Source organism: Terrapene carolina, unplaced genomic scaffold, assembly GCF_002925995.2.
Source record: "Terrapene carolina triunguis isolate 2854851 unplaced genomic scaffold, T_m_triunguis-2.0 Scaffold62, whole genome shotgun sequence".
NCBI lineage: Eukaryota > Metazoa > Chordata > Testudines > Emydidae > Terrapene > Terrapene triunguis.
The window spans coordinates 55074243-55097386 of NW_020664413.1; the positions used below are offsets into that span (position 1 = coordinate 55074243).

General features: G+C 41.3%; 1 protein-coding gene across 1 annotated transcript in view; it reads right to left on the reverse strand.

Annotated features, from left to right (window-relative positions):
- Positions 1-23144, reverse strand: part of SATB2 (SATB homeobox 2) — a 156220-nt gene that overhangs the window by 92150 nt on the left and 40926 nt on the right. Inside the window, exon 4 of the mRNA XM_024206990.2 lies at positions 677-803. Within this exon, the coding sequence (XP_024062758.1) occupies positions 677-803 (127 nt within the window). The remainder of the gene's footprint in view (positions 1-676; positions 804-23144) is intronic.

Sequence of the window (23144 nt, forward strand, 5' to 3'; positions counted from 1 at the left end):
CCAGCAGTCTCCATACTCTTTAAATTGCCAGGAGGGGGAAAGAGAAAAAAATATATAAAATAAAAAGAGTGTGCAGAATTGTTAGACAGCAGCTACCACTCTGTCCATCAGATGCTCTAGAGTAGGAAATAGTTTAAATTACCAGATGGAGCAGTAGAGACAGGCTCTCCCCACCCTGCTAGGATTGGCCACTGGAGACAAAAGAGAAGGCAACAAGCTCTCTGGGCCATTCTGTCTGAGCCACAGTTAGCAGAAAGTCTAGACCCTCATAACCCGAATCCTGGAAACAGATGAGGTGTTTATTTTTCATATACAATGTGCTAAGCATTTAATCAGGCCTAGAGGACCCATTAAATTAAGAGTTGTGGAAAGTTTCCCTTTAAAGGCTTCATATCCCTCATGATTGATGGAGTCCCCGCACCCACCTACCCACCCGCCCCACTCCTGCCCCCACCACACCATCGTGGCTTTACTGCTTCAGAAAATAAAATGTAAAAACAGTTGGAAGGTTCACCGAGAAAGCTGCATCGTGAAGCACCCTTCCCTTCATTTTCCTTTTCATTTCATCAAAAGCCCAGAAATTAATGAAGACAGGATGTGCTAATCTCTGTAGTAATGCTGTGATCAACGGAGCAGCTCAGAGAATAGAGGAGGACAGATGTTCAGAAACACCCACCTTTGTAATTGGATTTTCAATGTCACAACATGATAGACATCTTGTAGCATGTCGGCTACTGTCGCATCTGGTGCATCGGTCACATAACTGAGGGGCAGAGGGTTCCACCTCCCAAGTTTGATTATTCCTGGAAAGAAAAATATAATACACATCTATCAGCTGTTTATGAAACCTTTTGATTATTTGGTTGGTCAGGGTGTTCAGAACCCGCCCTGAGATTTATTGCAATTCTGAACACAAAGCTATTTCTTTTTGACAATTGAGCCTAACTAAGTGGAGGGGAAGGAATATATTTTGAATTGTAAACAGAGAGCTGTTTACATCTTCGTGTTTCTTGAATTATGATAGAGAAGCAAAGGATGCGTCCCCACACACAGCATCACCTTTCCTCATCCCACTAAAGCCTGCACTTTCTAAGTTAAGACAAGCTTTAAATACCCTGTGCTCCTGATTTCAAAGCCTGCACAACCCTTAAGTCAATAAAAGATTTGGTTTTGAATTGAACAAGAAAATTCCTGTGTGTGGGCTCAGCACACAGTTCCATCCTGACTGTGGTGTGATTCCCAGTACAAATAGCATTTGAAATCGATGAAGTAGTTAGAGTTCACTCCCAGATCTGCGTTTCACCAGGCAGATGGTTGCTTTCTTTGGCAAAAAGTAACAGTGCTGTACTTGACCACAGATTGAAAATAGCACAGCTGTCTTCCAGGTCCTGTTTATACCTCTGCTCCTTCAGTAACAGCAGCAACACACTTTCTAGATTGGCTTGTTGCAAGAGACTGAGTTCGCATGTGATAGTGTAAACTCTTTAGTGCAGAAGACGTCCCTTCTTTTAAATGTTTATATAGTGCCTAGCACACCCTGGGCACTAACAGAACCCATTACTAATTATTAGAAAGGATGGACTTCCAGGGAAGCACAGAAAACAGAGAGACTTTAGGAATATAATGAGGCACAGTGCTGCCTTGTATGGGTACACAGCACAGTGGGCAGATGTCTGCTGTTCTGCTTCACTCCATCTCCTCAGCTGTGTTACTGGCTTCCTCTTTGTTTAATCTGTTTATCATCTCTGAGGCCAGTGCTTCAAGATACCAAACACCCTTGTTCCCACTTAAATTGACAGTGCTCGGGACCTGGTCTTTGGCCCGTTCACACACATTCAAAGCTCCAGAAGAGATCAACAAGGCAATCTGCGAATATTATCAAAAGCAACACAGAGATGAGTGTTCACAATGCTGTTACCTGGTGACACCACACTATTGCATATCTATCTGCAAGCTCTCATAATAATCGAACACCAGTGCTTCTAAATGGTAAGCAACAGCTCATGGCAACCCGGCCTATCAAGAAAACTCATCAGAAATCTTCTGAGGTGATATCATGATGCTAAAATTAACGCAGTTCCCCACATGCACCATTTTACCAACGCTGATGATAGCCAAATCTAAACTTTGAGTTGCATCTAGACTTATCAAAGCTTCTGTAAAGGTGGTTATGAGATGGCAAATCAATGGCTTTGTGAAAATGTTAGCACAATGGTCTCCCTTACTGCATGAGATACTTGGCACAGTGCTAATACTATAATACTTTCTCTGTTTCTGCATAACACTGGTAGGATACTTTTGGTACAACTACTCTCCCCACTTGTAGCATTTCAATACGTGCATATAGATTTCTTGGGAAATAGATCTTCAAATGGTTCACAGTGTATTCCATTACCATGTACAGTCCCTGAGAGGGAAGCTGGAGTAGACCATTATCTTTGCTTGTTTGAAGTCTCAATATGATACTCTGGTATAGACTCAGTAACATTTCAAGAGTAGGTTATGAAGCTTTTGGTAAGGGTAGAATCTCGTCCAAGACAAAGTTAATAATTGTTGCTTGACATCCAATGCTTGAAAGTGGGGCATACATGGAACAAAAACATTTAAATGATGCACTGTTTCAGTATTAAGATTTAACAATCTGGTGCTGAATATGCTGCAGTATAAATAGTGCCTGGACTCAGATCCAGTGAAGTAACACACAGCACTCACTCATTCACAGGATCATATGTCTCCAGAGCTGGCTCCTCAAGCCATATTCCACTTGCCAAGAAAAGCTGTTTTTCTGAAGGGGATAGTTTACTTAATGTTATCTCTGGTGACAATGAGACGTGCACATAGTACAGCATACATTAGTCGTGAAATGAGCATCAAGGGTCCACTGAGTGAAATACATATTAGAGAAACAGTTTAGCTGCCAACTTCCCTTGCCCCTTCTAATACTATGTAATAATATAATGCAAAGTCAACTGAAAAATCCAGAAATCTATATCAGCTTCGCAGAACACTGGGCTTACTATTTTTAATCACTTCAAGTTTCCATATAACTGAAAAAATAAGCATCATATGTGCCCTATAAGTCACATCTACATTGGTCACATTTTACAAGAGGCTTTATTCTTCATTCAGTTATAGGAACCTCCGTGAGAGAACACCGTCTCCAAGTGTTTGGTGCTGACAGCGCTGGAGAGAGACAAAGAGGCAGTAGAGGTCACTGGAGTTAGCGAGTTGTTGTCCCAACCTGGGAAAGTTCAAAGCAAAACCACAGGCCAAAGCATCATGGGAAATACTATATAAATCGCTTTACAGGAAATGTCTGCTACTACTGGTAGTTAGATAGATTTTTTATCCTTTTCTACAGTTGGAAAGGAAACTGTTTTGGCTGGAATTAGACAAACACAGGTGTTACCATAATGCTTGGGCACGTTAACACCTACTGTGAGTCCTTTACACCTTGTTACAGCACCGCTGATGCACGCTATTTTTTTAGTCGGTGTGATGTGACGGGTGAAATTCAAAAAAAAAATATATTGAGTTAGTCCCTAGGCTAGCCAGAAGCCATGATTTCCATGCTGCGCTTCAGCATGCTCCACAGGGGGTTTCGTTCATGGCACTGTAGCTGCATTTAAGGCACCTGTTGTGCTGCAGATAGGATGTTGGTGCCAGCTTGTTTAAGCATGCCAGTTCTCTTCCCCCAAATAACTTTCCATCAGGATTTGAGCAGTACATACAGTCATAGTTTGGCTAGAGGTTCCCTTCTCATTTGTTACCACTCTCAAGGTGTTTTTAATGCGACATTCATGATAGGTGAACGCCAGGATAGCTAGGCATCATCTTCCTAGATACACACCTTAATGGCCTAATTTCCAATTTTTAAGGTTGTGGTCTTTAATTATGCAACTTCACTTGTACTGTATAGTGTTTTTATCTTGTATTGAGCCCGAAGGGTACGTCTACCCTGCAATTAAACCCTTGCAGCTGGCCTGGGTCAGCTGACTCCAGCTCATGGGCTCAGGCTCCAAGGCTGTAAAATTGCAGTGTAGATGTTTGGGCTCAGGCTGGAGACCAAGCTCTGGGATCCCACAAAAGAGGAGGGTCCCAGAGCCCGGGCTCTAGCCGGAGTCTGAACGTCTACCCTGCAATTTTACAGTCCCACGTGAAGCCTGTCAGTTGACAAGGACCAGCCGAGAGTGTGTTTAATTGCAGCGGAGACACCCTCCAAGACTTGGAGAGAGTGTGAGAATCAGTGAGGCACTTTATAAATGATTACTGAACAAATACTCTATTTTAAACAGGAACAACATTCCTCCTTCCTTAATACTGTTTGAGGAAGAGATGCAGCAGAACTCTCAAGAAATCTGTAGGCAGATCCTTTTACGACTTCACAACCTTTTTCCATTAACTAATTCAATCACTCATTCACAAACCAATGACCCCTTTGGGGCTCTTTTTGTGGAGATTGGCAAACAGTGCACAAACACTAATTGCCAGGAGTTTATTCACTAAGTTACTAGGTCAAGCTGAGGAGATTTTGAGGCCTTGTCTACACAGAGGAACCACCTGTGTTCGGAACAGCCTTCAAAAATTGATCTTGAAATGTGAAACGGCCTGTTTGAGGGGGTAAAAAAAAATATCTTTTAAATGGTTTTGTTTGAAGAACAACTGCTTTTAAGAAGTTATTCTCCCTCCACTCTGTCTGGCTGAGGGCAGGTCTACACTACGGCAGGGATCGATGCTCTGAGATCGATCCACCGGTGATCGATTTAGCAGGTCTAGTAAAGACCCGCCAAATCGGCTGCAGATCACTCTCCAGTTAATCCCCGTACTCTACCCCCGACAAGAAGAGTAAGGTAAGTCGACGGGAGATTTTTTTTTCCATCGACCCCCTGCAGTGTAGACGCCGCAGTAACTCGACCTAAGGTACATCGACTCCAGCTACATTATTCACGTAGCTGGAGTTGCGTAGCGTAGGTCGACTTGCTGTGGTAGTGTAGACATAGCCTCAGATGTGTTAGCTGGAGCATTTTCAAGATTAGCTCCTGAAAACCATTGCCCTCTGTAGACAGGCCCTCTCATAAGCTTGATTTTCAAAAATGTTGCCATCTGTCACTGAACAAGGTTCATTACTGATCAGCATAGCAGACTGAAGAACAGAGGAATGATAAGGATATGCAGCCTCGTTTTAAATTTGCATATCTCCTTCCACTCAGAAAGATCCCAAAATACTTTAAAACTGTATATATCAAGGACCACTGAAAATGCAGCCACTTGTAGAGGAGGAGGTGCCAACCAAGTGACCCTCTGTGGATGGAGTGGAAATCTTGGCTAGACACTTGGTGCTTGACAAGCATGCTTAGAGAAAGAGAATTACAGGAAGTTTAATGTGCTCAGTTTTTAAGGTCTCATCCAAAAGATTCACACCTGCCTTGGATTTTAATGTATTTAACTCACAAGAAAATGAAGGACTGACTCAATGCTATTAGGATTTGAACTTGTGAATGTGTCTAGACGTTTCAAAACTGCATCTTAAATCACTAAGCCACCTTACTAGCTATGGCTTTTCTAGGCCATTTACACAATTAGGGCCAGACCCTGCAACCCTCACTTACATGAATAGTCCTTACTCATGTAAGTACTATCATTGAAATTAATAGAGCTACTCATGCAAGCAAGGATTACTTAGATAAGAGTTGCAGGATCAAACCTTTAAAACTGGAGCACTTCCAAACAGAATGTACAGGCACCATACAACAGAACATCCCTCATGCTATTGTTAATAGCTTCCTTCACATCTATCACATTTATTCCCAATTTCCACCTTTTACAGACTATGGACAAACCTGAACAATATTTTTAAAGCATATTTGTAGTAAGTTTGCAAGGGATTAATCTAAACTATTTAAAGCGCTTTACATGCCAAAACAGAGCTTAAGTCATATGGGTCAAATTAAGAAGATCATATAATTCCCACACACACACACAAATTTTTGCAGGTACACAATGAAAATTCAACAATAGTTAAAAAAAAGTGAAGAGGGGAAAAGAATTCAGTATTCCTGGGTTAAAATAAAATAAAATATTTGCTCAGAAAGAAGAATCCTGGTTAACGAACACCGTAAAGGAGGGTATTTATCAATACTAACCGTGCAGGTTAGCTAGTGCACAACACCAAACTCTTTCATTTTCTTCAGCATAAACAAATGCGTACCATAGAGACACGTAAGGAGTGGAGGTGTTAACAAGGATGATCACTCCCCTCGTGGACTGAGACACTGGAGAATCACCAGTTCCTTGCTTATACACTGAATATATCTCACATAGACCTTTGCTTCCGAGGATGCGAGGTTCAGGGAATAACAACAGCATCACTTGCTGTAGTGCTATAAGTCTAATCAAATAGTTTCTCTTTTAAACGAGGTACTTCTTAACCGTTTTTCTTACCAGCACAATGTAAACTCAAGGGAAACTAGACATTATAATTTTTTTAAAGTATTTGGATATTAATTATATATATATATATATATATATAACTCCCAGTTAAAGGCCATGAAACACTGTCAATAAAACCCTGGGTCCTAGAATGATTAAGCCATAGAGTTGTTTGCAGTATTGATGTAGCCATGTTGGTCCCAGGATATTAGAGAGACAAAGTGGGTGAGATAATATCTTTTATTGGACCAGTCTCTGTTGGTGAGAGACAAGCTTTTGAGCTAAACAGAGCTCTCCTTTTCCCGACCTGAGGAAAAGCTCTGTGTAGCTCGAAAGCTTGTCTCTCACCAACGGAAGTTGGTCCAATAAAAGATATTACCTCACCCACCTTGTCCTCAACCTATTTACCACTGTGGGCCACATATGCAGCTTTCTATGTGTTATGTGGGCCACATCCACACTATATACTACCTATATGGCCCTGAGGCTGTCACATGGGCCACAGCTGTGTGCTGACTGGGCTACAAGTGGCCCATGGGTTGCAGGTTAAGAACCACTGTTCTAAGCCATGGAGTCTCTGTTCACAGCTTTACTTCTATTGCTGAAGAGACTGGTAAGTTCTTGTGACAGTGATTGCATCTGTTTACCTGCTTCAGAGGGTCTTGTCCCTATGCTATAGCAGGTAATTTACTGTTGTTCAGATATGCTTTCTTAAAGAAATTAAAAACTGCCTGTCCTATATAACAAGTACATAGAATTATTTATCCATAAATTAGTTCACGGGAAATCACTATCCTGCAGTATATAATAACTCAGCCTGTCTTTCTAACCTGTGGCCTGGTTGTAGTACATCAGCAGCACATAGCAGCATAAAGGCTCCTGTAGTTATTATTGTTAAACCATTGCAGGGAATGACTTTTCAAGTAGAAAGGAGAAAGCGACCAATGGGGCACATTTTTTTAAACTGATTGTATTAATTTTTGTATTATATTACTGAGCTGCTTCTTCAAGCTTTTATACCAATTGAACAGATTTTGTACTGCGTTTGGAGTCAGTTATACGGGGCCTACATTTTTCTATTGAATTTGAATCAGTGACATATTGGGGTGAGAATAGATGGAAAAAATAATCAGCATAATTCTCCTTTGCACTTCCAAAACACCTTTCAGCTGAGGATCCCAAAGCACTTTATAAAACATTAATTAATTAAACCTCATAAGGCTTAATTGTCCCTATGAGGCAAGCAGCATTATCCCTTTGACATACTGGTGATTTAGAGATTGAAAGCACACAATAAACATAATCCTATGTTTATTCCAATACAAAAGAAACCCCCCTCACTTCAGACCATAATAAATAATTCAGTGAGAGAACAGGAATAAACTCTGCGATTATGTTGTGATGTACACATCCACAAATCAACAGGAACACCCACACCTCTTGAATGATTAACACTCCATCTCAGTTGACTAGATGTGTACAACTTTAGGTTGCGAACAAAAAGGTGACCTTCATTTGAAAGGCATGTGTTTGACACTAGCTTTACCTGCAGCTCTGGGGGCGAGAGTATGCTTTTTAAAACTACGCATACAATAATATATATGTGTCAGTGGAATCCTACAGTGAAAATAGCATGCATCGTACAGTCAGTTTAGATGATCATACTGGTCCTTTCCAGCCTTAAGAATCTACACTAATGTGGCTATTTTACATAGATGCAATTATATATATATTTGTAGACGAGACTGTCAATAGAAGATCACTAGCGTTATACGGTTCAATTACTGAACTTTAGATTGCTTTCAGGGATAAAAAATAGCTTTGCTATATGGTCCTCTGCTCGGACTTTTAATTTTTTGAGTGCTAGTTTTCCTCATTCCCCTCCTCCTGAGTACATTGTAGTGAAGTATTTGACTTGAATAACATACACTGAACAGTCTGATGCCTTGTAATTATACAACATATAAAGCCCATATATAGAGAGGTTTTGTCTCATGTAATAGATGCTGCTTCACATTTGGGAAACGTTATGTTAGAACCCTGACTTTTATTAGATTAATTTAATATAGTCACTAAGTAACTAGACTAAATTAATAAAGACTCTATTGAAAGAAAGAGAACAGAATTATTCTGCAAATTTAATAAAAAACTTTCTAAAACTGGTTATTTTAGAAGCCTTTATTTAATTTTCAAAACTCCCATTCTTTTTGAAAACCTGCCAAAATATTGGTCAGGATATGGAAAAAACCATGTCTGATGTTCAGTTATTTATTTCATGAGATTGTTATTTAAATTGTTATACAAGGGAACATAACAAATGGTGACGGGGGTTGGATTGCTGGAATATCTGTTCAGATTTTTTTGTATGTGAATTTCTCCTGTTCATAAGAGTACTTGCCTAGCATGATATTTTCCTTTTAGCATTTCTGAGATAAATTTGCCCTTAGCTTGGACCAAGGTGAAGGACTGCAAGAATGAGAAAGAAATGCCTCTCTCTCTCTCTCATTTCTTTTGTGTGACACAGAGAAAATCTTTCCTCTAAAGCACTGTGTCAAAGGCATGAAACCAAGATCTTTTGAATAATCAAAAAGCATGAATGACAATCGATTGTCATCATATTATACTGATATTAGCAGATGCCTTTGATAACTCACATTAGCTCAGTGCCTCAACTTCCTTCCCAAGGGAAGGAGCTACACTCAATGTCAGCCTAAAAAAATAGGCTTGCCTCTCATACCTTGCCATGGAACTAGACTTTTTTCCACCAATACTTTTCAGTGTCAGGCCCAGATTGCCGCACTAGTGTAATACCCATTAAGTACAACGTGCTGCATCTTCCTCAGTTTCACAGCTGTCTTCTGGGCACTCTCTGTTTTCTACATTTAGGGTCTTTCAGGCCTGGTCCCAGGATAGGCTGAGTTCCCTTAACTCTGACTAATGGGAGCAACAGATGTACAGCACCTCTTGGCCATTAGCATCCAAATTCATCATATCTTTTGTTCAGAGAACATTCTTTACAGACTGTCATGTGCAGAGACTCAGGCTGCCATTTAATAACAGTTCCTGATGGTCTTGCTTTGGAGCATTTCAATCAGTCAACACATTCCTGGGACACTACGTTGGTTTCTTCCCCTTCGTATTGTACAACAGCAGATACTTTAATAGCAACTTGTCAGCTGCATGATGTCCAAAAGGTCCCATGTTATACAGCTCTACATCAGGGGTCGGCAACCTTTCAGAAGTGGTGTGCCGAGTCTTCATTTATTCATTCTAATCTAAGGTTTCACGTGCCAGTAATATATTTTAACATTTTTAGAAGGTCTCTTTCTATAAGTCTAATATATAATTAAACTATTGTTGTATGTAAAGTAAATAAGGTTTTTAAAATGTTTAATATGCTTAATTTAAAATTAAATTAAAATGCAGAATCCCCCAGACCGGTGGCCAAGACCCGGGCAGTGTTGAGTGCCACTGAAAATCAGCTCGCGAGCCGCCTTTGGCACGCATGCCATAGGTTGCCTACCCCTGCTCTACCTTCTGCCCTCAATGATAACCATGCAAACCTAATGACCTGCAAGGAGCTGCCGAGGGGGTAAATGAAGGCAGAATTGCCCTGGCCTTTTTATTTTAATCTTCAACTGTTTACTGTCAACAAAATGCAGAATACAGACTACATTCAGGAGAACATGGGATCCTGAATGTACAATCTTTGAGATCTTCACAGGTCCTAGCATTCAAAACCTTGGAAAAGTCCTTTTTTAGATTTTACAATTAATTTGTGGTTCCAGAAGGGCAGAGACAGCAGAGAATTTCCCCCCTCCCTTTTTGGGGGGGAAAAGGATTGTTTTTCTTTGGGGAAGAAGAAATTCTTGATTAAAAATAATTCTAGATGTTTTCTAGGAGCTCCAAACAATTCCCTCATCTGTACTGCCCAATGCAATGTTACACCCAAAAATCTCATGTAGAAAAGAGATCCATTGAGCAGTAAAATGCACTAAAGTTGCACTGCAGCTTAATATTTTTAAACACATTTTTAATGTTATAAATGACCATTATTAATAGGCATTGTGGAGCTAATAGGTCTAAAGCTGAATCCACTGACATTGTTTTGACTCCTTTAGGAGAGCAATACTCCTATGAATCCAAATACCCTGCCTGTTCACAACAATAGAACTATATGGAGGGAAGAAAGCAAGGCCAAGATTGCAGAGATAAAATACCAGAATGTCTTTCTGTAGCGGAATTCAACAGCCATCAGTTCTTGAGAATAAGGTGACATACAGGGTCAGGAAGAAGCAGTGTAAAAGAAAACCTACTTTTTTCCCTTGCTTCCTCCCTACCCTGCACCCCCTCCCCCTTTTTTTTTAAACACATTAGAAATTCAGCTGTTATCTTCCTTATTTCTTCTGGGAAGTGATATGAACGACTGAAGAATTGGTAGGTGATGTCATAAGCACCAAGGAAGGAATATGAACAACTGAGTGTGGACATCTCTGGAGATATTTAAGAGTAGGTTAGATAAATGTCTATCAGGGATGGTCTAGACAGTATTTGGTCCTGCCATGAGAGCAGGGGACTGGACTCGATGACCTCTCGAGGTCCCTTCCAGTCCTAGAATCTATGAAAAAAAAAAAAAAAAAAAGGGATGTTGTGGGGTTTTGGTTTTTTGTCTTTGCCTGACTGCTTAGAATTATGACAGTTTCCACCTATTTAACTCAAACGCCTGACACACAGCTGGCAAAAAGTTCTCTTGCTAATGATATAATACCTCAACCCCTTCAATTAAGGTCTGAATCCACTATGAGACTTTTAATAAACTTGAGAAAACAATGTACCTAATATTTGCAGTTAAAATCAAAACAAAAACTAGCAGGATTTTTTTTTTAAGTCTTCAGGTCTTCCTCATACCTCGCAGAGTAGCAAAAACAAAGGGCATAAATCCACTTTTCCTTTGCAGATTGATTAGTATTAGAGAAGTACACAGAATCGACTCCTTAAAATGTGCAGTATTTCTTTTCAAAATATCATTAAATTGATCCTGTTGCCAGAATTCAGTTTGCCCCCAATTTGAAAGTATTTTAAGCTTTCAGAAATGTGACAATAAGTTCAATATTGATTCTATGGCAGGGCCGCCTCCAGGCACCAGGCACCCAAGCTGGTGCTTGGGGCGGCACCTGGAGGGGGGCGGCGCGGCGCTCCGGCCGCTGGGGAGAGCGGGGCCACAGCCGGGCTCGCCGCCCTCCCCCCGGCGCTCTGGCCGCCCCCCCCGCCCTCGCCCCGGCCGCCGGGGGGAGAGCCGGGCTGCCGGGGGGAGAGCCGAGCCCCCGTTGGGGCTCGCCGCCCTCCCCTCCGGCCGCCCTCCCCCCCGGCGCCCTCCCCCCGGCCGCCGGGGGGAGGGCGGAGCCCCCACCGGGGCTCCGGCTGCCCCCCCCGGCTCGGGGCGACTGGAGGCTTTTTTGCCTAGGGCGTCAAAAAAGCCAGAGCCGGCCCTGTTCTATGGGCTAATTTTTCCTTCACTAAATCCCACTTTAAAAAGGGCTCAGACTCAGATTCCTCCCCTCCCCACTTTTCTTCCAAGGAATTGCAAAATACTTCCAAATTTAGGATAACTGTAAATAAATTTCTGCTGGTTATTGGGCTCAACTACATTGGGTTTCATATCAAGCAATAACAAAAAGAGAAAAAGGTTGCAGATCACTGCCAGAGGTGATGACTTACTGCAACCAGTAATTGTACCTAGCATGAAAAAAAGAAGCTCCAGTTATATTGTGGGTGCACTCCCATTACATTGGCCCATTTTCTCCCGGCACTACCTTTATCTTCTTGGCAACGTTTATACTGCCAACTTTGTGTTCAAAAATTATGAGTCAGGCCACTAAAAATGATGAATTGACTTTAAAAAAAATCATGGTTATGTTTGGGGGTTTTTTACATGATAAATTTGGCGTCATTTTTATTTACCGTTAGGTCTTTGAGTCTTTAGATTACACTCGGGTCACGTTTTTAAGCTTTTCTCCACAACTATGAGGGCTGGAAATTTACTGTTGTGTTTCTTTAAATGAAATCACAGGATTCCAGGAGCTGGGGCTTTATGAAAAACAATAAATATTGCAAGACTCCCAATAAGATTAAAAGCATTGGCAGCACTGCATGTCCCTTATGCAATGGTGGAGGGCACTATTTCTTCATGAGGATTCAAGGCACCTACCTGAAACCCTTGGAGCTGCCAGCCAGAACAATGGTATTCTCAGGCCCCCTTAGCTTGTGACAACATGGGCACTTTAAGTACCATGTGTCATAGGAACCTCACCAGTGGAGAAGTTTTCCAGGTAAGACAACACTGACAGTATCAATATTATCTTACAAGGTATATTTCTATAACAGCTTCCCTCCCTCCCTTCCTCTCCCCTTCTGCCCAAACTCAGTGGAAGGGGGGTTATCCTCTTGGCATTGACCCTTCTTTCCCACACCACTTCCCACCCCGAATGCACAGAGCCACAAACCCATGAATACACTTCAGGGAAAAGAGGTAGAGGAGATCAAATTGCCATTTCCAATCATCTCCCCACTTCCCTTCCAATTTTAGCCTATACTTGGCCCAGTTTCCGGCTCCTCTGTATGTGGGAGGAAACCAGATGGTATGGCCCAGTGTTGGTGGGTTACGCCATGCTAAGATGTCCAGATGATGCCTTACTCAGAAATGTGGCATCATCACAGTAAGACCCGCGGGATCTAGTAAGGATCTCATTTTACTGTGAGGTACAACGTCTATTGTTGCAAATGATTCCCATGGCATCCTACACTGGCAATAACTGACTGAGGCCTACAGGTGTTACCAAATTAATAAATAATATTACTAAAGGTGCTATCACTGTATATATAATAAATAGTAAGTCTTTTTGATGGTACCTGTTTCCACAGACCTATTGGGTGGAAGGGGGACAATGGCTGTCTAGGCTGCATGTTTCCCAGAAAGAACATACAAACAAGCATAAAGTAGGTTCAATCACCTAAACAGACCCCTTTTCCTTGACCACATAAGAACCAGAGCAAACCTTTGCACCAATGAGGCACCACACATGACGAACCAAAATACAAAGAGGAAGGCTCGGTTAGTTTGCTAGTGTTCACAGCCTGATCGATTTTAAAGGTCAATCAGATTTATGCTCACGTTGAGACTTCCGATAGCTATTCTCTGCACTTGCCACCACGGCACTCAGGTGGAGGGCCACCTGGTGCACCAGGGGTATGTGTATGTTCATTTGAGGCTTTACTGTAGTGCCCCAAAGTCTCTTGAATGTTAGGTGACTAAATGTTACTGGCTGCTTCACAGCAGTAGAGTCACAAAAGGCAGCTGCAAACCCCAGTCAAAGATTTTTGAGAAGCTCTCACCTTGGAAAGATGCCCCACAATACCGCTTGAGACACATAAAATAACTATTCAAAGAGTAGGTAGAATCGTTCTTGTATTGTTTCTAATAAATGTTTCTTCAAGAAAACCAAAAGAAGGGAAAGGCAACAATCTGCATACATAACGGCTACCCAATAACAATCCCAAAGTCAAGAACACCTTGAATTATCTCCCACTTGAGAGATGGTTGCAAAAGTTTAAACTGCCAGAGCACCTTTAATGCAAACCCTCCTCCCAGAGATCTTCCAACTTTGCTTCGTCTCACTCTCATTTGAGGCAGCTTTTGCTCTCTTCCTGCTTTTCTGTTTCCTTTTTGATTGGCAGCATGCATCAATGGTAAGTACCAAGCACACACATCTTAATGCCCGGCCACAAACGTAACCAGATCTCATAGAAATTCCACCACTACTTTCCACTTAACAGCTGGTTTTATGGGAGATGAAAATCCATTGAGATTATCACTGATATAAAACACAACAACTCTTGTTTTCCACATTGCAAATGCTCTGGAAAAGAGTCATCATTTGCTACACGTTTGTACAAGGCCTCGCACAATGAAGCCCAGCCTGGGTGGCCTTTTGATACAATGACAATATAAATACAGAACACCTCCACCCAAAGAGATGGCAAAAACGCTAACTAAAATGAGTTAGTTACGGGTAAGTCAATAAGAATCAATGGCAAATGCTGCTGTTTTCTAGGCACCACTGGGTTTAGGTGGGTATTTCACAATGAAACTTCACAAACTGTTCAGTGGCAGTTTGTTAAAAAGGTATGTCTACAATGCAATTAAAAACCCATGGCTGGCCCATGTCAGCTGGCGCGGGCTCACGATGCTCAGGCTAAGGGGCTGTTTCATTGCGGTGTAGATATTCAGGCTCGGGCTGGAGCCCAGGCTCTAGGACCCTGCGAGGTGGGAGGGTCCAGCTCAAGCCCAAATGTCTACACTGCAATTAAACAGCCCCGTTGCCCAAGTCGGCTGGCAAAGGCCAATCGCAGGTGTCTAAATGCAGCGTAGACATACCCAAAGAAACTGAAGCCCTGTTTAACCTTTACAGTATGGGCAGCGGGCTACTTTCTTCCTCTCATTCTTGGTGGGCCAACAATGCTGGCTTATCTTTCATCTCCTTTACTTATTCTGTAGTTAAATTAATTTCACTGCTTGTATAAAAACAACAGATTGACAGTCTGGGAGGCTGAATCCTTTTATTTGTCAGCTAAACTGGTGCAGAATGGGCAATGGCAAGGCAAACTTCTCCACGCATCCCTGCCAGTATGTCTCCGATACCTCCTGGGAATACCTCCTCTAGGGCTAAGAGGATAGCTTGGTCTCTCTGAATCCTTGACCTCTCTGTTGAGAATGCCCATCAAGGCTGCCAGTTAGTGCCAAATGAAGCAGTACCAGGCCCAACATTTATTAAAATAGAGGATTACGGTAATATATGGCAGACAAAGCCACACAAAGGAACTGGTGAGAGGCGGTTACAAAATGTGATTCCCCTGGACCCTCTTCTGGTACAAAGCAAAAATCTTCTTTTCATATCTAGCTTCTTAGAAATAAATGAACACATTTTTCTGCTCCCAAGATGGAGCGCAGAGAAGATACATCAGAGTTTGGATAAACCTTCACAATCCCGGATGAGAACTCACTCTCCTCTTACTGTGGAAGAGTCATTCTGCCACTGGTCAGATCCTATTCACCCACCAATCATTGCCACATAATTTTCAGCTTCCTTTTCCCTTCCCACCCACCCACACCAAACTTCTTTTATCTCATAATTCTGGCCAGGCACCTCCAAAATGCACAATAACAATAATCCCAAAACCTCAAACCTCTAACACCTCCTCCTCCCACCCCAAAGGCAAAGAATTATACTCTATTAGAGTGAGTCACAACTTTTCTTCCCATCCCGCTACTGGGCACATTGTCCTGAAAGTAACAATTTAAATCCAGGACAAACAGACGTTAGCCAGACCTCAGTGTGTCTAACCTATTGGGATCAGCGAGGGAGCTTTCACTTCACCACAGCTGCCTCTTAAAATAACAGTCGTGATTTATCTGTGACACAGGTGACCAAATTTGCCCAATAGAGGGGTGAAAAGGCAAATTGCCAGGAGCCTGAGGGTGTCACTTAATTTGTGCAAAATAGAGCAGTCTGTATAATAGGGCAATACAGCCCACTGAGACTACCAATCCCAGTACGCAGCAGAGCTGCCCTCTGGGATGAAAGCAGAATATTGCATGCTGGTATATGCAGTCTCCACAGGGCAAATCTGCACATTAAAGTTACATGCCATGTTGGAGAAATCTACAGGCCATATTTAACCTACAGGCTGCACTTGGCCTACCCAAAATTATGAAGTAATGAACATTTCATTTTTCCATCAACACAGTCCGTTTTGATTTGCTGCCATAGCAAGCATATCTTTTAAATACAATTTCCTGTGGTCAGATTTTATAGATATAATTAACTGTTTGAAGGAATAAATATTTTCCATAACATTTGTAATGTCTTTAGTAGCTGCAAATATTATACACACACATATATAAAGAGGTCAGGAAGGGCTGTTTCACTTACTCGTTCTCCGGTATTTGCACAATGACATACTAAGTTAGCAAACACTGTACAGAAGTTGATATATTAAAATAGTTGAATTTAAATTAGGAGGAAAAACAGTACACTTATTTTTAGGTTTTGTAAAACCCTTTTTCCTCCCCCACCAAACCTACATTTTTATCTTACCAACTGGACAATTTCCCATTAATATACATTTACATTGTGCAGGATAATGGTATCACTATTCTCTTTCTGTTTTTATATATAAATAAACCCTTCAATGCCTTTATGCACACAGATAGTGAAACTATACGTGTGTACATCTCTAAGATGAGTGACATGCAAAATGTAAATCAAAAGCCGAACTGCTGAAAGTTACATTCCATTTTTTTTCAGTTCTTTCTCCTATAATATTGTACGGTTTCCTTAGTGACACCAATAAGGAATTTTATTCAGACATTTATTTTAACCCTAACAGTCTCCTATTGATGCTGGTTTAGATTAGATGTATTCTACTGCACGAAGAAGATGAACTCATTACTTCTGCTATGGGAAATGATCTTTTATCCCCTTCCTTAAGCCATCACCACTGTACACAAGAATGATACTCTTTCTGGATAGTTCTTTGGTAGCGCAGGTCAGTTCCCTCAGGTGACTAGAAATGCTGAGTCTAAATGGGATGACTAAACTTCCAAATATAACCATCAGCCACATTGCTAATGAGACAAGCAGAGCCCAACACCAGGTTAATTGTAATAAGCAATAATCTAAATTAAACTGGCTGACATTCAAATCAAGGTACCATTTAAACGAGGCTTTTCAAATGAAAATTAATCTCCGGAATTTATTTGCCCATTCAGAACTGGATTCAAACTTTTTAAAAAATCCTGCCTCTTCCCCTCCAAGGAACCAAAGTAATTGTTTTTAATAGAGTGGCATATGTTAGACAAAAATACCGAGGGAGGCGGGGGCTTCATTCCACTCAAAGCCCCTGTGCACTTTTTGCTTATATGATCATACATCTAAGCTTGGATCCTATTACAACCAAAGTTTTATTTGAAATCATGGCTATTAGTTGATGAGAAATCCTTTACTGGACAAGCCTGAAACAGGAGCAGCACGGGGGACCTTGCAGCAGTAAGAAGTACAGCTGAAGCGATATTACAAAGAAAAAGTTCACAAGTGCTTGAGAGATGGCTCAAGTGGAATTAAGATCACTCGGCTTTGGCTCTATTTTGGGGACACAGCAGTCCCAGCGTAGCAAAAGAAATGCAAGCTACTGTCTTCTTCCTGATGCTTTCCCCCAGGGAAGGTCCACATGAAATACTTACTTTCCCCTGCTATGATAATGACCCGTCTGCTGTGATGTGACTAGGGTTCCCATCACAGACTGCCTTAGAAATGATTATTATATCGTTAATTGTGAGAAGAAAAGAATTTAAGTGGCAACTCAAACTGACATAACCAATAGCTCCAAGATAATTGTTACTTGCTTTAATTAAAACAGTGCACATTATTTAGAGAAAGGTTTAAAAATACCACCGGGGAGACCAGTTCAGGATATAATTCCACATGGGGGAATCTGTATAATTTTGGTTGTAACCACAGAGGAAAAATGTATAATTTAAGACAGAAATTATTCACTTACCATGCACAGCTAGTATAAAAAAAAGTGTATTCATTTAATACGAATGAATGCTGTGGGTGTACTTACAGTGTTTTATATGTCTGCTTACCCAAAAAGAAAGAATGCAACGTTTATGGAAAAACATTTCTCTACTCAATTAACCTTTTTTTATTTTAAAATCATTTTGATTCATTGTGATTTGTAGGCTAAAGATAAGTCACGTTGTTGGTAAGAGAACAGATAACCACATTTTAAAGCATTCAATCCTCCTTTCCAATGCTCAGTACTAGGGGCCAGATAGAATATGTGGGCACTCAAAACTCCTAAGTTTAACCGCGAACATGAGATGTGTTTAATAGAGATGATACAGTGAAAAATTTTTCAGCTAAATAATGTTAAATGAAACCAAAAAAATCACTATAGCAAATAATATGAATGCTGATACTGTCAAATAAGAACTATGAAACTGCAGAAATCTTGGCTCTGCCTTTAATGAGATTCTACAAAAAGTGTTCTTCCATGCGTGAATCAATAAGCGGAAACTAGTGAATAACTATAAATGCCTTAGTCTAAATGGTAACTGGCAAATATCGTATCATAGAAAGCACCTAACCAGGGTTGGCCCAGTTCTAGTTGACTATGTGGACCTGAGCAAGTCTGAAAAATGTTTTTAATTTTTGAGAACTTCTAATCAGCTCTACTCTACTGATTTTTCAGAGTCTGCGCATACGGAGTACCTGCAAAGCCCTCGCATTTGCGCCTGCTAAACTGAATGATGGCACATGCACACGGCTAATGTGGGGAGTAACCCAACTCCTGCGCAAATGACCATTTGAACATGCTAATATCAGTCTTACAAACCAGCTGGATGAACGGAAATACTTCTGATTTGCAGGCATGACCCTCTGAGACCAGTTTAGAAAAGCTGATCCCTAAAAGCCCCCAAACTCATCTTTGGAGCTGATGCCAGCACACTCAAAATGCCTCCAGAGATTCCGAGAAGATGCACCAGAAAGGCAGTTCCACTGACCTCCAATGGACTGCAGCATGCACTCTCCTTCCCTTCCCCTCTCCTCCCCTGTGACAGCTCAGCTTGCTGCCCAACATGGAAGGAGCAGCAGCCATGGCCTTGTCCTTACGCTGCTCCATTCACTCTGAGGAGTCTACTGCCTATGGCTGCAGAGAGTGCAAGGACTGGGTCTGCAATTGACCCCGGCACAGAGGGGTGAGGGACCTTTGTGCACCCGTAATAGACCAGCAACACTAACCACTAGTGAATAACTATAAATGCCTTAGTCTAAATGGTAACTGTCAAATTACCAGCAACACTAACCACCGGTGACTTTCCAAAGACACACAGCAAGTCAGAGGCAGAGTTGGGAACGGAACCCAGGTCTCCTGACTACCTGTCTTGTGCTCTAGCCGTTAGACCAGCTATTGCTGTGCTCTTGTTGTGCATTTTTCATTTACAGATGGACAGAAGGAGGAGAATGTTCCATTCCCAACATCAGCAGCATACAAAGCATGGCTCACCATCAGTCACTGACCAAAAGTAAATGCACATCTAAGGGACTCCAAGGATCTGTCCCATCCAGACTAGGGACTCTACATATTAGGTCAAATGAGTCAAATGCTATCCTGAGCCATTACTTTTCACTTTAACACCACATCTTCTATCTATACATCATGGCTTTGAGCTCTCTCTTTCCATATCTAAGCATCCCCTTCATGTGTAAGAGGAAGGAACTTTAATCTTCACGCCCTCTTAAAACTGTCTAAGGGCCATATCATATCTTACCATTGCTTTTTTTTAAAGTGATATTACTTTATATCAAACACACACACACACACAGAGACATATATATTTAAGCACCTAGAGCTCCCCGATTTTGAGCATTAAAAGAAAATTGTTCTGAGCAGCTCTTCTTATTGGATTATAAATACATTGTTTAGCCTTTTGCTGGAGACCAGATGGAAGGCTGGATGGCAGTAAGACTATAGCTTCAAGTATAAGTGGTTAAAGTGGTTGTGAAATAGCAGAGTCCCATTAAGACAAGCAATATAAAGGAACTTTGGGTTCACTTTTCTTCTTTCAAGTAACTTAAATCACTAAGGAAGTCCTCTACATACTTAACACTTTGCACCACCAATAGCCAATAAGCAAAACCCGCACCTGATAGCTGACCATACCATTTTTATTTGGGAAAAGCACAATTTTTCTTGAAATAAAGGAACAATTACCTAGAGAAAATGCATCAAAATCTATAGTCCCAATCAGGCAATTACTCTGAGAACCTACTCTGCTTGATTCAAATGGGAATTTAGTTATTTATTTCAATTTATGAGCAAATTCTCTGAGCACGCTAACAATTAAAACTCAGAGGAAGCTCAGGCACCTTGCGGGGTTGAGCTCCTATTGACCTAAACTTTATTACTTAAAAGTAAATAAAAGTAGAAAGACAGATGTTGATCATTCACAAAAGCTAAAGCACTTTCAAAGAACCACACTCTTAACACTATAATAGTCTAAATCTTAACACTGTAATAGACTCCCTTAGGAATAGCTATTTCCATGGCAAGACAGTGCAATAATGCAATTATCATCGCTAAATTAATTTATGCTCTCGAACTCTGTCTCCCTCTAATTTCTAAATATCTCGCTTTAACCTCAAAATGGGATTTTCTGCCCCATCTTGCCATAGCAACACCTGCAACAAATCTCAGTGTCTGAACAAAAGGGGGACTCTCTGCTTGAGCATGAATGCATTGTTTGACGTCACTTGTCCCAGTGCAATGGTAGTTTTCTATCCCGTGGGGTATAATAGTAAGAAGTTTAACTTCCGGGTTGCCAAACTAATCTTGATAATGTAACGATACTTCTGCTAAATCTGGATTTAATTACAAGTCTGCAAAGAATCTCCGTGAAAGTTTGTTTAATCTTCCTTCCTTCATGGTACATATTTTTTGCCATAGTGCTATGAGTATCTTGTATAAGTATTGTACATAAGACTGTTAATGTTGCTTTAATTTTTGGGGGGTCAGTACAGTAGTTAAGATGATTTTAAGTGATATTAAGCACTAAAGAGTGAGACCTTTATTTTTCTCTGTCACAGGCAGACTCCCTCCCAAACCCCAAGCAAAAGCTTAACCAAGAATCCTTGACCTTTGGCCTGAAACGGACACTTAGACCTACTAAATGTAATCCCGTCTCCTTGCTCATTCAGTTTCATGATCCGTTTGAAGCAATCATTACTGACTCAGCTACATTTTGTGGTCACATTATAAAATGAATCATTATTCAACAGTCCAAGATTGCTAAACTCATTTTCTCTGTGGTTTAGAGCAGTCATTGGTCACTCAGTCTCCCAAGATCTGTATTCTCTCCCATTTAGTCACACCAGGCAAAACTGACTTCAGTTGAGCTACTCCAGATTTACATTGGTGTAAACACAGCAGAACTTGGCCTGTAGTATTTGTTCTTACAAGTTCCCCAGAACTAACCGGTATTTCTCAGTCACTCATTTTTGAAGAGACTGTACAGTTCTAACACAAGGAATTCTGGGAATTTGAATATATATCACTCCTGTAGTACAGACTACGATTACAGCTTCAAAAGGGCAGCTTTGCACTACATGTTCCCATACGCCACATTTTCTATTTTAAGAGAGTCTATGGAATATTTTATGCTGCAACTTGGTTGAATGAATGAATGCTCCATTATTCAGCCTGGTGGTACAGGGTGGTCGCTCTGAAGTTTTACAATTCGGTGTATTGCTGTCATATGACATCATAAACCCTGCATGACTTCTAAAGCCCATGATTAATTTTCCTACTATAATCATCCTGTTAATAAATGAAAAATAACTGAATGAAAGAAGTTGACCATTTATGGGCCATTTAAAAACCTACACTCAAGCAATAAACACCTCTAGGTTAAAAGAAAATTAAAAAGAAAATAAATAAATAATAAAAGCCCAAAACTAAATTTTGGCCCCAAACTACATACTGTCCCTAAAGATGTTTTTAGGATGTGCAGTTTGCCATTCAGTGCCTATCTTCCCATCCACTCCGCTGATCTGCTTCAAGAGCTCTTCAGAACAGCTTTCAGTAAAAGCACTGGGTTTTTTCAAGGTTTTGAGCACTCTCTCCCACTAAGCTCTTTCCAGCACCAGCTTCTGTTGATCCCTTAAGGGTCACTGACTGAATTACAAGATATTGTGTGTAACTTCGGGGAGATATCTGCTGATAGGAGTGCACAGGATAATAAACTGTTGGTGCTGAAATCCTCCTTTTCTAGGCAGGATCACAAAACATGCCAATTGTCCTATAATATCAGAGAATTGTTCAGCGGTTTACTGAGTATGCCCATTGGCCAGGCACATGCCAGGGTCTACATAAGCCTTATAGCTGAGGTTTCTACTACTGGGTCTTCAAATCTAGATTTTGTTGGAGATGAAACCCAGACCAGTAAGGGATTGTGTCACTTCTTACCCTGTAACCCTGAGTGCCTCACAATGCTTTGCTATTGTAGCTCCCAGCCTGGGAGGCTCAGGGTATGTATTAAACCCATGCAATTAAACCCATGGCCGGCCCATGCCAGCTGACTTGGGCTAAGGGGCTGTTTAATTGCGGTGTAGCCATTCAGGCTTGGGCTGCAGCCCAAGCTCTGTGACCTTTCCACTCACCCTCCAGCCCCAGCCCAATAGTCTACACCACAATTAAACAGCCCCTTACCTAGTTAGAGTCAGCAACAGGCATCCAGGTCGCGCCCTGGGTCTGTGTGCTATGCAGCCAGCCCTGGTTCAGCAACTCCGACCCCAACAGCCTGTCTACAACCTCACAGCCCCACTCTGGCTTCCACTAGCCTGGGTTACAACCAGCAAGGTGACCTCAACACACTCCCAGTCCCAAATCTGTGTGTTCTGTAACGCCCAGCCCTCCTCCTGGATAGGTCAGGGAAATAATGTTTGTTTGTTCCTTTAAAGAGACAAAAGCACATCACAGCTTATCAACTTAACAGGGGTAAATACACCATTCCCTACAAACACAGCACTGAGTTGGTTTATAGTTAAATAAAACACATCCATTAACAACAGGACATAGGTTAGGTGATGCCAAGT